The sequence below is a fragment of the Trachypithecus francoisi genome, unplaced genomic scaffold, assembly GCF_009764315.1.
Source record: "Trachypithecus francoisi isolate TF-2019V2 unplaced genomic scaffold, Tfra_2.0 Lachesis_group0, whole genome shotgun sequence".
NCBI classification, from domain to species: Eukaryota; Metazoa; Chordata; class Mammalia; order Primates; family Cercopithecidae; genus Trachypithecus; species Trachypithecus francoisi.
This window is the reverse complement of record NW_022681453.1, coordinates 152,316,142-152,330,757: the sequence shown is the minus strand read 5'-3', so window position 1 is coordinate 152,330,757 and position 14,616 is coordinate 152,316,142. Positions and strand designations below refer to the sequence as shown.

At 40.0% G+C, this 14,616-nt stretch overlaps 1 protein-coding gene and 1 pseudogene across 2 annotated transcripts; one reads left to right on the top strand and one right to left on the bottom strand.

Annotated features, from left to right (window-relative positions):
• The window catches only part of LOC117078756, a 33,961-nt pseudogene extending 32,207 nt beyond the window's left edge, over positions 1-1,754 (bottom strand).
• Positions 1,392-9,845, top strand: RNF7 (ring finger protein 7). 2 transcript variants are annotated; one of them, XM_033212459.1, is made up of 3 exons: positions 1,392-1,920; positions 6,579-6,626; positions 8,517-9,845. In XM_033212459.1, the coding sequence occupies exons 1-3, from the start codon at positions 1,753-1,755 to the stop codon at positions 8,571-8,573; spliced, it is 273 nt and encodes a 90-aa protein (XP_033068350.1). In that variant the 5' UTR covers positions 1,392-1,752; the 3' UTR covers positions 8,574-9,845. The 2 variants fall into 2 exon arrangements, with proteins under 2 accessions (XP_033068350.1, XP_033068349.1); XM_033212458.1 differs by having other exon boundaries at positions 1,392-1,927.
• The last annotated feature ends 4,771 nt before the right edge of the window (positions 9,846-14,616 follow it).

Sequence of the window (14,616 nt, the reverse complement as noted above, 5' to 3'; positions counted from 1 at the left end):
CAAATATGACCCTGCGTCCATATTTATGTTTCTATATATTAATGCATTCTTGTTTCCCCTGCAAGGCTCCATTAGCCTGGTTAGCTTTTGCCCAGGTATCAGGAGATGAGGGGATGGCGAGAGGCTCAGAATCCAAACTTGACAGAGTAGGTGTCCACCACTAGGTGACGGTGGAATCAGGCATCTCCTTAGGCTGTCTGTGCTTCTGCTTTCTTTTCAATGGAGATGCCTGCTTTCTTGGAAACACATGTGATGGTGGGCTAGCAGTAGAAACACTACTGTAATAACGATGTGATCTTTGTCATTTCACTTCTTCGGACCTCATTAGTCCTACATATAAAAAGAGGAAGTTAAACTAGCCCAAATGTACTGAGCAGAAGGAATGGAGACTGTGCAGATGAGGAAGCAGGGCCTGAAAAATACGTGTGGGTTGTGTCGCCACACACCGGGACTCCTGGGATCCTGACCTCTTTTAGGGGTCAAAAGAGGGCAAACTAGTTGCCTAACAATATTTAGAGCTATTTCTCTCTTTTCACTCTCATTCTATGAGTGTACACAGGAGTTTCTAGAAATCACATGGTATGTGAAGTTATCCCTCTAATGATAACCTCTAATGAGGTTATTACTGTGATTTTTTTTTTTTTTTTTTTTTTTTGAGACGGAGTCTCGCTCTGTCGCCCGGGCTGGAGTGCAGTGGCCGGATCTCAGCTCACTGCAAGCTCCGCCTCCCGGGTTTACGCCATTCTCCTGCCTCAGCCTCCCGAGTAGCTGGGACTACAGGCGCCCGCCACCTCGCTCGGCTAGTTTTTTGTATTTTTTAGTAGAGACGGGGTTTCACCGTGTTAGCCAGGATGGTCTCGATCTCCTGACCTCGTGATCCGCCCGTCTCGGCCTCCCAAAGTGCTGGGATTACAGGCTTGAGCCACCGAGCCCAGCCTACTGTGATTTTTAATGAATACATTTTAAAATGTTTTAATTTCTTAAAAAGAAACATTAATCTCTATATATGTGTGTATACATATACAGGAAATGTATGAGTATTCATTATACATGAATGTACATATATTCATTGTATATATGTATATATATTCATACATAATGTGTGTGTGTATATATATGTTTATACATTTCCTACATAAATAAAAGCTCTTTAAGGGACTAATAATTTTTAAGTGAAAAGGAGTCCTGAGACCAAAAAGTCTGAGAATCACTGAACCAGATATCTAGATCTTTAAGATCACTAATTCACTCAAGAAATAATTGTGCCTCTTGTGGCCAGGCATTTTGTAGATACCGAGGACAATGTGGTGATAAGAACATGTTCCCTGCTCTGATAGAGTTTTACACTTGAGAGGGAAGAGACAAACAAATAAATTAACAAGATTATTTCTGAGAGCAGTAGTTTTAATGAAGCCATAAAGCAGGACACACATTCCAGCATAATCTGTGCGCCTGCTCAGACGTAATACCCCGCAGCGCGGCAGGCGGATTCAGCTGCGTCGCCCCGAGAGGCCGCCAAGCCCGCTCCGTCCCCCTAGGAGGGCGAGGGCGGGGCCTGCCTGCCCCCCTGCCGCTGGCGTCCGGTGACGTCACTGGGCCGCGCCAGCCAATCGTGGGCGGCCGGGGTCTAGGCACCACGGTGGCCTGCGGCCTGCGGGCGGCGCTGTGGCCCGTCGGGCGGCCCAGCAGAGCCGCCCAAGCCTCCCGCGTACCCCAAGCCAACGTCTCCGCCGTCGGCTCCGCGGCGCCGCCATGGCCGACGTGGAAGACGGAGAGGAAACCTGCGCCCTGGCGTCTCACTCCGGGAGCTCAGGCTCCAAGTCGGGAGGCGACAAGATGTTCTCCCTTAAGAAGTGGAACGCGGTGGCCATGTGGAGCTGGGACGTTGAGTGCGATACGTGCGCCATCTGCAGGGTCCAGGTGATGGGTAAGCGCTGCACGCAAGGCCGGGGCCGCGCTGCGGCCTCCGGGAGCCGTCTTCGGGGTTGGGAAGGGACGGACGCCAGCCAGACGCCTCGGAAAGTCCACTGCCTTGGGGAGTGGGTGGAGGTCGCCCTGCCCGGGCGCCGGAGGAACGCGGAGCCACGATCCTGCTGCGGCTCCTGAGGGCTGAGGGGTTGGGCAACAGGCGCCCGGCGCCGGGTGGTTGGTGTTCTAGGGAGAGAAATGGGCAGTAAACGGAGGTAAACAAGGTAATTTCAGGTAGTGATGGGTGTGACCAGGAAAATAAAACCGGGTGATTGTTGGGAACTAGCAGGAAACACCGGTTTGTGTGGCCAGCCCCTGTTCTAAAAGCTCATTGCAAGGTGGACAGAGTAAAGGCCGTGATTCAGCAGTGAACTTTAATAGTCTTGGTCACGACCAAAGTGATGCTCCGGAGTCATCTTCCACAAAACGACACCCTTAGTTCTCCTCGAGGGACGCAGGAAAGTGTTCACAGCCATTGCATTTCCGGATTAGCTTACCGCCGCTCTTCGAATGGCTTTTAAATCTGGATTGATCTAAGACGGGTCAGATAGCACTAGCGTGGCTTGAAGGAGACAGTGTGATTCAAGAATATCTAAGTTTCATGGAAGCTGAAGAATTGTAAGCCCTTTTTTCAGAAATGTAAAACTTCATCTCCATTACACCCCCCTCTCCATATCGGATGTCATTTCCTGGAGAAGATACTGCCCTGCTCTGAGTCATGCCTTTGTGGAGAACCCTCTTACAAATATGTCTTCTTTCTGTGATATTTTGAGTTAAAATATTAGACCAAGCGAAACGTTTCAGAACAGTTTAATCTTATTATATTTTTTATGGTTCTAAGATCTCAGACCACTTTGAAAAGCAGGTGCTATTTAAATGCAAGTTGTATTTTCAGATAGGGTATTTAAAATTACTGTGAGAGCATCTTCAGTGGAGTTCTTTATTGAGGGTAGTTAAAGAAAACAGATATTTCTATAGTTTGAAAAGTCACTTGTCTTGAAAAATGAGAGAATTGGAGAACATAAAGAGAATTGCTGTCCTTGAGGGGGGAATGAGACTTTAAACCTACCAGAATCAAGAGCTTTCTCAATTTATGCTCTTTTGTCTTTTATTCTAAGGGCTTGTTTCAAAGAGGATTTACAACAATTGGATTCAGATATTTTTACCTTTTACTTTTGAAAGACCTTGTTATAGACATGACCCACTTATTTTATATGGATCACTTGAGCCCAGGAGTTTGAGACCTGCCTAGGCAACATCGCAAGACCCTATCTCTACAATTAAAAATTGAAATAAAAAAAGTGACCAGGCATGGTGGCCTCCAGCTACTCAGGAGGCCGAGGTGGGAGGATCACTTGAGCCCAGGAGGTCGAGGCTACAGTGAGCCTTGTTCCAGCCACTGCCACGATACTCCAGCTTGGGTGACAGAATGAAATCCTGTCTCAAAAACAAACAAAACATATTAGGCTTTAAAAGTATCTAGTGTATTTGCCAGCAATACAGCTGCCCCTACCCTCACTTAGGAATCATAATTTCCAGTTTGGGAAGCATTTTTTAACTGATCCAGGAGACTTTTTTTGTTTTGCAATACAAGTTTTGCTAAACATTTTATCTTCTAAATAAATTTCCTTTAGTTTAAAGGAAACTAAACTTTCACTTAGTTCCTTTTCAGTTTAAAAATAATGTTCCCAAAGGGTATTTTTAAAAGATTTCTCTCCCCAAAAGCTATTTCCTCCCCAAAGGAAAAACATTTAAACAGTAAGTGGAAATGTATTACCTGAAATAATGATTGAAACTTTGCAACAAATAAACTTTACTGAGATATTTTAATGTAGGTCAAAGTATAGGCTATAAATGACACATTTCATCGTAAACTTTCTAATTATAGCAAGTATTCTGCTACTACAGGATCAGTCTTGCATATTTGCAAACAGCTGTACTTTGGGTTCAGGAAAGTATTCTAGGCTAGACCTTTGTATTTTGTTTATGAGGTGTTAAAACCCACTTAGAGGTCAGGTGACAGCAGAAGGAAATTTTTTTTTCCAGACTTCCTAGTCCTTACCCTAGCACCCTTCTAAAAGGTGTTATTGTACTCCTTAGAAATGTGCTGTTTTAGATTCTAGGAAGATCATTAAAGCAATTTTGTATCTTTTATCTGAAACTTTAGGAATTTGTGTAGATTTGGGTCAGTTTTGATAATCTACATTAGAGCTATAAGCGTAATTTAGAGATTCCTAGATTGAGCAACAAGAACCCACTTTGTTCCCTTTCCTTAGTATTTGGAATTTATCTCACACTTGTGATTTATTATACTTTCTGCTCCCAAGATTTGCCTGGCAGCCCATTCTGATATGGATAACACTCTCATCTTGGTTTCCATTATCCTCCCTTCATTCAGAAAGGAGTGATGATTGCACAGTGAGCAAGTGCTGATGAAAAGGGTTGAATAGGTTTGCTAGTACAGCCAGTTATAATAGCAAGGGTAACCCTTCATGACTGTGTCACCTTGGATATTTCACATAACATTTGGGAGCCTTATTTTCCTAATTTGTAAAGAGACAGTTGGGATCACCAACCCTCATATTAAAATTCTGTGATTGCACAGAACTAGAGCCAGATACAGGTAGCATGTCTTCACTGTTGTATCACAACCCTCATGATATATAGTTGTCTGTCTATGTCCCCATTTGCTGGTGAGCCCCTTGAGACCCAGCCTTGGTCATTTTGGTGTCCGCAGTGCATAACTCCTTGCACAGAGGAGTAATTGTGGGATTGAAGAAAACCTCAGGAGGCAGTGGTTGTTTTTAATCCACACTGAAGAGACTAGGGCGGTGGTGTGTTTTTAAGGGTAAGAGCATGTGGAGAGGAGCAAACAAATGCCTGAGCAAAATCCAGTGTAAGAAGAGAAGCAGGCTTCAACTCCACAGTGTTTCTGTTTTTACAGAATTATTTTTCTCCTATTTATGTTAAAAACTATTTTCTGTTGGTTTGAACTTCCTTTTACCCAACACTGACTCCTCTTCCAGCTAGTGGATGAGTCCATTTTTGGTCCCTAAAATATTTTATAGTACTTTTTTCATTAAGCTGATAGTATTCCAGATTGAATTTTGAAAACTTCTAGTACAGCCTTTAGGATCTCATTTTTAGTGTTTACACCTACTCCACTATATTAGAAGTTGCTGTAAGCTCACTGGGCATGCTCATGGACAGTTCATTTTCAAGACACCCTTTTAAATAACCCATACATATAATGTTAGTGTTTGTTTATATGTACATCAAGAAATTCTAGAAGGATATCCAAGAAACCAGTAATAAAGTAATTTATTAAAGTACTTTACCATTGTTGGGTAAATGCTTTGGGCTCAGACTTACCTGTAAAGGAAGTATTTTTTTTTTTAACTTTTATTTTAGGTTCAGGAGTATAAGTGCAGGTTTGTTACATAGGTAAACTTGTGTCACAGGGGTTTGTCATACAGATTATTTCATCACCCAGGTATTAAGCCTAGTATTCGTTAGTTATTTTTCCTGATCCTCTCCACCCTCCACCTGCGAAAGGCCCCAGTGTGTGGTGTTCCCCGCCGTGTGTCCATGTGTTCTCATCATTTAGCGCCCAAGCATTTTCTTACAAAGAAAAAAAGTTAGTGTTTAGGGATATCTAGTATTTACTTATTTTATCTATAAAATTCACACCAGTATATATCATTCCCACTTAATATATAAATACCTCACGGTATTGTCCCTTTTTTACAGATGAGGGAATTGGAGTTCGTAATTGGTCCAAGGCCATGAACCTAATCAATGCCAGTGAAATGGGATTTGACTGTAGGTCTGGCTCCGCAGCCCTTGCTTTCCCCTCTGTGTCTCACTGGCTTCTCACCAGCCTTGTCTGGATGACCATCAGTAGCAACCTATTAGGAGCATACAAAGCAGTTCATTTTAGAGGAAGTCTCAAGTGTCTTAGGGTAGAAAGTGAAAAGTTGCCTTTGATGAGTTGCTGAAGGAAAACTTCTGTATCAGTAAGTATGGATGGCTTTAAAAAACCTGTTTATGAAAGAATCAAATTTTTTCAATTTAATTTTTATATAAGTTATATATTCACATAGTTCAGAAATTGAGGAAGGTATGTATATTACCAGGAAGAGGAGTGAAAACTCTCCTTCCCATTCCAAACCCTCCCAGTAAACTTTATTGGTTCCTTGGGTATAAACAAATGCTAACATATATATATATGGTTTATTTAAAGGGTGTCTTGAAAATAAACTGCCCATGAGCATGCCCAGTAAGCATATAGTAACTTCGAATATAGTGGAGTGTGGCATATTTTTCTCTAGTAATATTCTCTATTGGCACTGTCAGGACATCTTTTCATCAGAGCTTATAAAAATAGAGGATTTATTGTTAACTGTTGTGAAATTGCCCCTGGTTATAAGTAAATTAGTAGAATGCCTTGTACTTTATTCCTCTTCAAATAGTTATATTCAGATGAGAAATTAATAGTATGAGTCTTTACTGCCATCTCTAACCCTTAGAGCTTTTGACTTTGAAGTGTCTGGTTTTTAAAAATTGCATTCTGAGCATCAGAATGAGAATTGCTGTTTGTTTACTTTTAGATGCCTGTCTTAGATGTCAAGCTGAAAACAAACAAGAGGACTGTGTTGGTATGTTGTAATTTCGTTCTCTTGCTTTTTCAACTGAAGGTTTTCTCTCAGTAGGGATGTTTGAGTTTGAAATTAAGATTGACTTTATCAATACACAAAAATAAACTGTAAAGCAGTGATCCATTATTAATATAAAATATGTTGGTTCTTAGAAGAGTTTAATGGAATGCACCTGCAAATCCTTTTATTGCCATAATTAAGAATTGGTTATATATTCCAGACATGGTCATAATAAACATTTTGGTAATCAAAAATTAAATATTTTCTATTTAGAAAATTATAAAATCAGAATGTCAAAACATTTGAATTTTGGCTATGTTATAGGTCACTTTTGGTTCTAATAAGGCATTTCACTTTTCAATACTTTTATAATACGGTATTTAACTTTAAAACCAGAGTAGAAAAATTCTAAGTCTCAAGTATGTTTTTGGAATGTGGTTTGTGTATCAAATTTTCTTTAGAGTCTTAGACTATAAAAGTTGTCGTAGGCTAAATATTTTAGGCAGTTCAAAGATTTTTTTTTTTTTTTTTTTTTTTTTGAGACGGAGTCTTGCTCTGTCGCCCGGGCTGGAGTGCAGTGGCCGGATCTCAGCTCACTGCAAGCTCCGCCTCCCAGGTTTACGCCATTCTCCTGCCTCAGCCTCCGGAGTAGCTGGGACTACAGGCGCCCGCCACCTCGCCCGGCTAGTTTTTTTTTCTATTTTTTGGAGAGACGGGGTTTCACCGTGTTAGCCAGGATGGTCTCGATCTCCTGACCTCGTGATCCGCCCGTCTCGGCCTCCCAAAGTGCTGGGATTACAGGCTTGAGCCACCGCGCCCGGCCGGCAGTTCAAAGATTTTTATGCCCTAGTTCTTGAGGTGATCAAGTCTGGTTTGCTATATAAAAATGTTTACAGATTTTCTTAGAATAAAAGATTGGCTTTGTATTTTGTGTTTGCATGGTGTACATAGAACACAAATACATGATGTACATAGAACTTCTTAATATTGAATCTTGCAGTTTTGATCCAGTTCTTCTTCCTGAAACACTTAGAATGTTTCACCCTTGCTTCCTGCCCCCTGTAGCAAATTTTCATAGGAATTTTTTTTTCTTTTTTTTTGCCTTATTTCTTTCATTTAATCTTTTTCTCTTGTCATATAGCTCAGTTGATCAAGCAAGGGACAGATGAATACCAAATTTGAGATTGCATTCTAGGTTATGGATGATTTCCCTTGTTTTAAAGTTTTTCTTCCATGCTGCTTGTTTAAAAAGTATTAATTTGGAAATTGTGAGGAGCAGGCCACTTTCTTGGATCACAGAGAGACCTCTCTCTCCAGCCAGCCACTTTGAAAATTTCATCGTCACATGAGGAATTGCACTGCTTATGGATGACTTAACAATTCATTACTTCTAGAAAACAGCTCAGCTCAGTAGATGTACAACTGAATATTTAGAAGCATGTTATTTATAATAGCCTACTGCATGCTAAAAACATTTACAACTCATTCTGTCTTGGTAAATAAAAATTGGAAGGACATTTTTCCATAAAACAAAGCCCAGAAGGTCTCTAAGGTCAGTGCATAACTGAGAAGGTCAGATCTAAGGAAGGTTCAAGTCCTTTCATCTCCTAAGTTCAAGAAGATAGCATGTGGAGCTGTGTAGGAACTAGGGGTCATCACATCACCCATAGATTCTAGAACGGGGATGGAAAGGCTCTCAAACAGTGACTTGTGTCTCTGTATAACTTACACATTTAAGTTTCTGTTTCTTTATAGATAGAAAAACATTATTTTGGCCAATTAACTATCTTTTTTCAAGATTATTATTTGTAATATAAAATAAGCTATAATTTTGAGTTCAGTATTTAAATTGAAATATGTAATGTCAACTCTTCTTTTTCTTTCTTTCAGTGGTCTGGGGAGAATGTAATCATTCCTTCCACAACTGCTGCATGTCCCTGTGGGTGAAGCAGAACAATCGCTGCCCTCTCTGCCAGCAGGACTGGGTGGTCCAAAGAATCGGCAAATGAGAGTGGTTAGAAGGCTTCTTAGTGCAGCTGTTCAGAGCCCTGGTGGATCTTGTAATCCAGTGCCCTACAAAGGCTAGAACACTCCAGGGGATGAATTCTTCAAATAGGAGCCGATGGATCTGTGGTCCTTTGGGACTCATCAAAGCCTTGGTTTAGCATTTTGTCAGTTTTATTTTCAGAAATTCTCTGCGATTAAGAAGATAATTTATTAAAGATGGTCCTTTCTACCTCTGTGGTGTGTGTCGCGCACACAGCTTAGAAGTGCTATAAAAAAGGAAAGAACTCCAAATTGAATCACCTTTATAATTTACCCATTTCTCTACAACAGGCAGTGGAAGCAGTTTCAGAGAACTTTTTGCATGCTTATGGTTGATCAGTTAAAAAAGAATGTTATAGTAACAAATAAAGTGCAGTTTAAAACCCAACTCTTATTCTTAGTTTGTTCCTAATATGTATTTTTGGCAGGGAAAGGGAGCGGTCCATGAAATCTTTATGTGATGTGAGGATTTTAAGTTTGGGCCAGTGAACGGGGTAGATAAAATTTAACTTTTAGGCATATGGAATTTTGATTGCCTTTAAAGTTACTATTCTCTGTCATTCAGCAAGAAAACGTAGATCTGCACTCACCCCACTGTTCAATCATTGACTGGTAAAGGACAGAAGTATTTTCTGGTTCTCGTCAGATGATGTAATTTTTTTTTTTTTTTTTTTTTTTGAGGTGAAGTCTTGCTCTGCCACCCAGGCTGGAGTGTAGTGGCATGATGTCAGCTCACTGCGACTTCCACCTCTCAGGTTCAAGCGATTCTCCTGCCTCAGCCTCCCAAGTAGCTGGGATTATAGGCGTGTGCCACTACACCTGGCTAATTTTTGTATTTTTAGTAGAGACAGGTTTCCCCATGTTGACCAGGCTGGTCTCGAACTCCTGAGCTCAGGTGATCCGCCCACCTTGCCTCCCAAAGTGCTGGGATTACAGGTGTGGATCACTGCGCCCGGCCCAGATGATATAATTTAGCTGTGTTTTAGGTAATATGTTAATAAGGGAAAATGTTTATCAGTGTAGCATTGGGTCAAAAAGTTTATTTTATCACACAATGTTTTAATAAATGGTTTATTCTGCTTACCTTATTTGAATTGTCATTATAATTTTATGTGCAACCTTAAACTTAATAAACTAATTTGTCGAGTAAATACTTTAATTTGAAAAAATTCATATTCATTTGCTCTTTCATTTGACAATAATAAAATTTAAGGTTTATTACCTGGAAACAGTGCGAGAAAATACTAAACTTTATCAAACTGTTTCACACTGAGGGGAGGTTATTTTGTAACAAATAACGGACCACAAGTTCATTTTGGATTCTTCTGTGGTAGAGTCTACTGATATAAATTTAAGAAAAAAACCGTAGAATCTTAACTTTTCACATCTGCAGATTCAGTTTGCCATTCTGAATTTTTAAATCTAAGAGATGTGGATACATAGAATGTTTAAAAACGTAACAATTAGAATAAAAAATTAAAATTATGCTTTTGTATGGGTTACTTTTTATGAATCACATTTCTCTGGAAATTTTTGCTTTATATTTTTTCACAGTTGTCTCTCTAGCTACTGAAAAAATTACACAAATATCTTTGGCCATTTGAATTTATCATTGTGCAGTAAACTGTTTTAGTAACTTTCTGTTTGACCTTTTTAGAAGGTTGCATCCTTAAAATGTGAACCAGATACATGGCTTTGCATTGAAGAGGAAAGCAATAGAATGTCAGGTTACTTTAGGCAGTGTGACACTATGTAAATGAAATGTGGAGGATGGCGCTAACAATTTGATTTTCCACACAGCAAAACAACAGTCCCACCACCTAACAAAGCCCTGTTTATGCTACACACCAGTATCTGAGGGAAGAGGAGGTGCTGGGACAAAGCAGTGCTGATGCTGCCCAGCCTGCCGTGATCACAGCTCATCTGCACAGCTGTCCGAAAGTTTAATACATACTCATCGGAAGGAATGCTGGGGTAATTTTGGGTTCCAACATAAAAGTTAAGCATCGAACAGATTTTTCTTTCCATTTGATTAAATGATGCTGATTTTATTTTACTCTTGCATTAGAAACAAACATTAGTTATCTTTATTTAATTTTCCGTCTATGCAAATTGTGTTATTACAGCTGACCGCTATCAGTAAATCTTAACTCTGTCAGTCCCATTGCTTCCTTTTTTATAAAAATACTGTATCCCCCTTTACTGTCATTCAGTGAAATTCATAAATATATTTCCTACACATATAATTTAAATGTATATAATTGTTATATGACAGAACTAAAAAGAACTTGTAATTCAGTTGTATTTCAGTATAGAAATGCTTGGACATGGCCGGGCACGATGGCTCACATTGTAATCTAAGCACTTTGGGAGGCCAAGGCGGGCGGATCAACTGAGGTCAGGCGTTCGAGACCAGCCTAGCCAACATGGTGAAACCCCGTCTCTAATAAAAATTGGCCGGGTGTGGTGACAAGTGCCTGTAAGCCCAGCTACTCGGGAGGCTGAAGCAGTAGAATCTCTTGAACCCAGGAGGCAGAGATTGCAGTGAGCCAAGATCGCACCATTGCAGTCCAGCCTGGGCAACAAGTGAAACTCTGTCTCAAAAAAAAAAAAAAAAAGAAATACGAAAGTAACTGTAAGAAAAAGCACTTTGCTGCTTTTTAAGTTATTGCCATGGAGCCAGGCATGGTGGTGCACACCTGTAGTCTCAGCTACTTGGAAGGCTGAGGCGGGAGGATTCCTTGAGCCTGGAAGTTTGAGACTGCAGTATACCGTGATCATACCTGTAAATAGCCACCACACTCCAACCTGGGCAACATGGCAAGACCCTGTCTCCAAATAAATAAATATTAAGTTATTGCCACAGGGTAGTTTGGAGTAATGAATGTTTTGTGCTCTGCAATGAAAAGGAGAAAATTTAAGTGTTTAGTAAGCCCTTGTTTGTATTTATTTTTTTGAGACGGACTTACACTCTTGTTGCCCAGACTGGAATGCAATGGCGCAATCTTGGCTCACTGTAGCTGCCACCTCCTGGGTTCAAGTGATTCTTCTGCCTCAGCCTCCCGAGTAGCTGTGATTTGTACAGGCATGCGCCACCATGCCTAGCTAATTTTTTGTATTTAGTAGAGACAGGGTTTCACCATATTGGTCAGGGTGGTCTCGAACTCCTGACCTCAGGTAATCAATCCGCCTCAGCCTCCCAAAGTGCTAGAATTACAGGTATGAGCCATCACGCTGGGCCCAGCCCTTGTTTTTTAAAAAAATATTTAAAGAATAAAATATGACTGATTTGGCTATAAGGAAAATTAAAGTACAAATATAGTTTAAATTTTAATCTATTTTGTATTGAACATTTGAATAGTATAACAAAATACTGAAAAATGTTTGCATGTAAATTCCCATTTTCCATCTTTAAGTCATTCCATTTCTGCCATCATTAGGTTTTGTTCAGCAAAATATGTCTTACATGGAAAGTATTTTCTTTGCATTTTAATACTCTCACTTAGTGGCAGTACAGCTAGGATAACTGGATTTGAACCCTAGCTCCACCATTTATTTGTATGATTTTAAGCAAGTTACTTCACCTCTCCATACCTCAATTTCTTCATGTACAAAGTAGGTAATAATAATAATAACATTATAACAATACTTGGCTGGGCATGGTAACTCATGCCTATAATCCCAGCACTTTGGGAGGCCAAGGCAGGAAGATTGCTTGAGCCCAGGAGTTTGAGACCAGCCTGAGCAACATAGTGAGACTTCGTCTCTACAGAAAATAAAAACAAAATTAGTGGACGTGGTGGTGTGCACCTGTAATTCTAGCCACTCAGAAGGCTGAGGAGGGAGGATTGCTTAAGCCCAGGAGGTCAAGGCTGCAGTGAGCCATGATCATGCCACTGTATTCCATCCTGGGCATCAGAGCAAGACCCTGTTTCAAATAATAATAATTACCTCTTTAGTTTTTTTTTGAGGATTGAGGACTAACTATAAATTTAGCACGATATCTAGCACATTGTTCAGTGCAACTGTTAGTTTCATTTTAGTCATTGTTAGAAGCACTTTTAATAGAAGTATTACTTTAAAAATATGTTTTCAGTTATGAAATAAAACACTCCTAACTATTCTCAATAAAAATTTTATAAGAAAAAGTTAATTGTTGTGAACATGATTAGATTACTTGTAGCACTGTGAGTTTTTGTGAATAATGGTAGTAAGGCCTCAATAACTTGCCTGTTATGTTTTTCTAATCAGTCAACATGATTTTCAGATTTTGTTTTTAAATTTCTATGTTATATTTCTTATGACAGGGTCTCTGTCTCCAAGGCTGAGGTGCATTGGCATGATCACCGCTCACTGCAGCCTCAACTTCCCAAGCTCAAGTAATCCTCCCACCTCAGCCTCCCAAGTAGCTGGGACCACAGTTACACACTACTACACCCAGCTAATTTTTTATTTTTTTGTACAGATGGGGTTTCCCTGTGTTGCCCAGGCTGGAGTTGAATTCCTGAGTTCTCAAGCGATTTTCCCGCCTCGGCCTTCTAAAGTGCTGGGATTACAGGCATGAGCCACCATACCCAGCCAAGATTTTATATTAAGAACAGGTTTTGGTGAGGTCTCATTTTAATTTTAGGTTTTCCATCTTGGTAGAAATATCTTGCAGTAAGCCGAGATCATGCCACTGTACTCTAGCCTGGGTGACAGAGTGAGACTCCATCTCCAAAAAAAAGAAAAGAAAAGAAATATGAATATAAAAATAAATTTTTTGCATAGTTGATTTTGGGAATCTTCATATGCTTAGGAAATTAACCTTTTTCTATTAGGTTGGTGCAAAAGTAATTGTGTGTTTTTTGCCATTAAAAGTAATGGTATAAACCATTACTTCTATTAATACAACCCTCAATTTTCATTTTCATAGCCTTTCAGAGTGGGAGTAAGCTTTGCAATCAACCTGCTGCTTTCTCTTATCTGTACACTTGATAAATCTGAGTCAGTGGTTGGAATGGAATCTGCTTTTCCTGTGTTGGTTACAAGCAAGCACTTGCCCTGGGTGAGTGTAGCTGCAGGATAGCATAGAATTAAGACTACAGTTTCAGAATCAGCCCCACTTGAAATGTTGGCTCTATCATTTACTAGCTGTGTGATCTTGCACAAAATCCTTAACTTTTCTGTGCCTGTTTCCTCAACTAAAATGGGATAACATTGTTATCTACCTCATGGAGTTGTTATGAAGATTAAATAATTGCATTTTAGCTGCAAGAACAGTGCTTGAAACAGTAAGCACTCAACAAATGTCAGCCATTATTATATAGATCACTACTGATGCTGGTAACCTCTTTGCCTTAATTATGGAATTGCCTTTAAGAAAGGAATATTGTTTGCAGAGATACTTCTTGTAAGAATTATGATGTTTGTGTGCAGCTACAACCTGTAAAACAATTGCCAACATGAGTTTTCAGGAGAGTGGTTTATAACCTTTTTTTTTTTTTAACTACCCCAACACATTCCTGTCAGCAAAAATGGGTTCTCCCACAGTGGTTCCCAAAGAAGTGTGTGTGTACCAGGCAGGGCAAGGAATAGAGTTAGAGAAAACTGCTCAAGCAGAGTGCAGTGGCACACACCTGCAGTCTCAGCCATTTGGGATGCTGAGGCAGGAGGATTGCTTGAGGCCAGGAGTTTAAGGCGCTAGTGTGTGGTGGTCATGCCTGTGAATAGCTGCTGCATTCCAGGCCAGGCAACACAGCAAGACTCCATCTCAAAACAAAACAAACAGAAAAATTAAAAAACTGCCCAGGTGAAAATCTTGCTAAAAAACTCTTTAAACTATTTCAGCACAGGTGAAATGTTCTATGCCATTTGCATTTTATCCTAGCCTTTAAGGAGATTGCCTGCCAACTATGTAAATTTATTGGGACTTAAACTCTATAGTAGTCATTCTTATACCTTC

Excerpts from the sequence above, each read along its gene's own strand:
- RNF7 (XM_033212458.1), top strand. The coding sequence starts at position 1,753 with ATGGCCGACGTGGAAGACGGAGAGGAAACCTGCGCCCTGGCGTCTCAC. Across the intron at positions 1,928-6,578 it reads CTGCAGGGTCCAGGTGATGG|ATGCCTGTCTTAGATGTCAA; the intron begins GTAAGCGCTGCA and ends GTTTACTTTTAG. Across the intron at positions 6,627-8,516 it reads CAAACAAGAGGACTGTGTTG|TGGTCTGGGGAGAATGTAAT; the intron begins GTATGTTGTAAT and ends TCTTTCTTTCAG.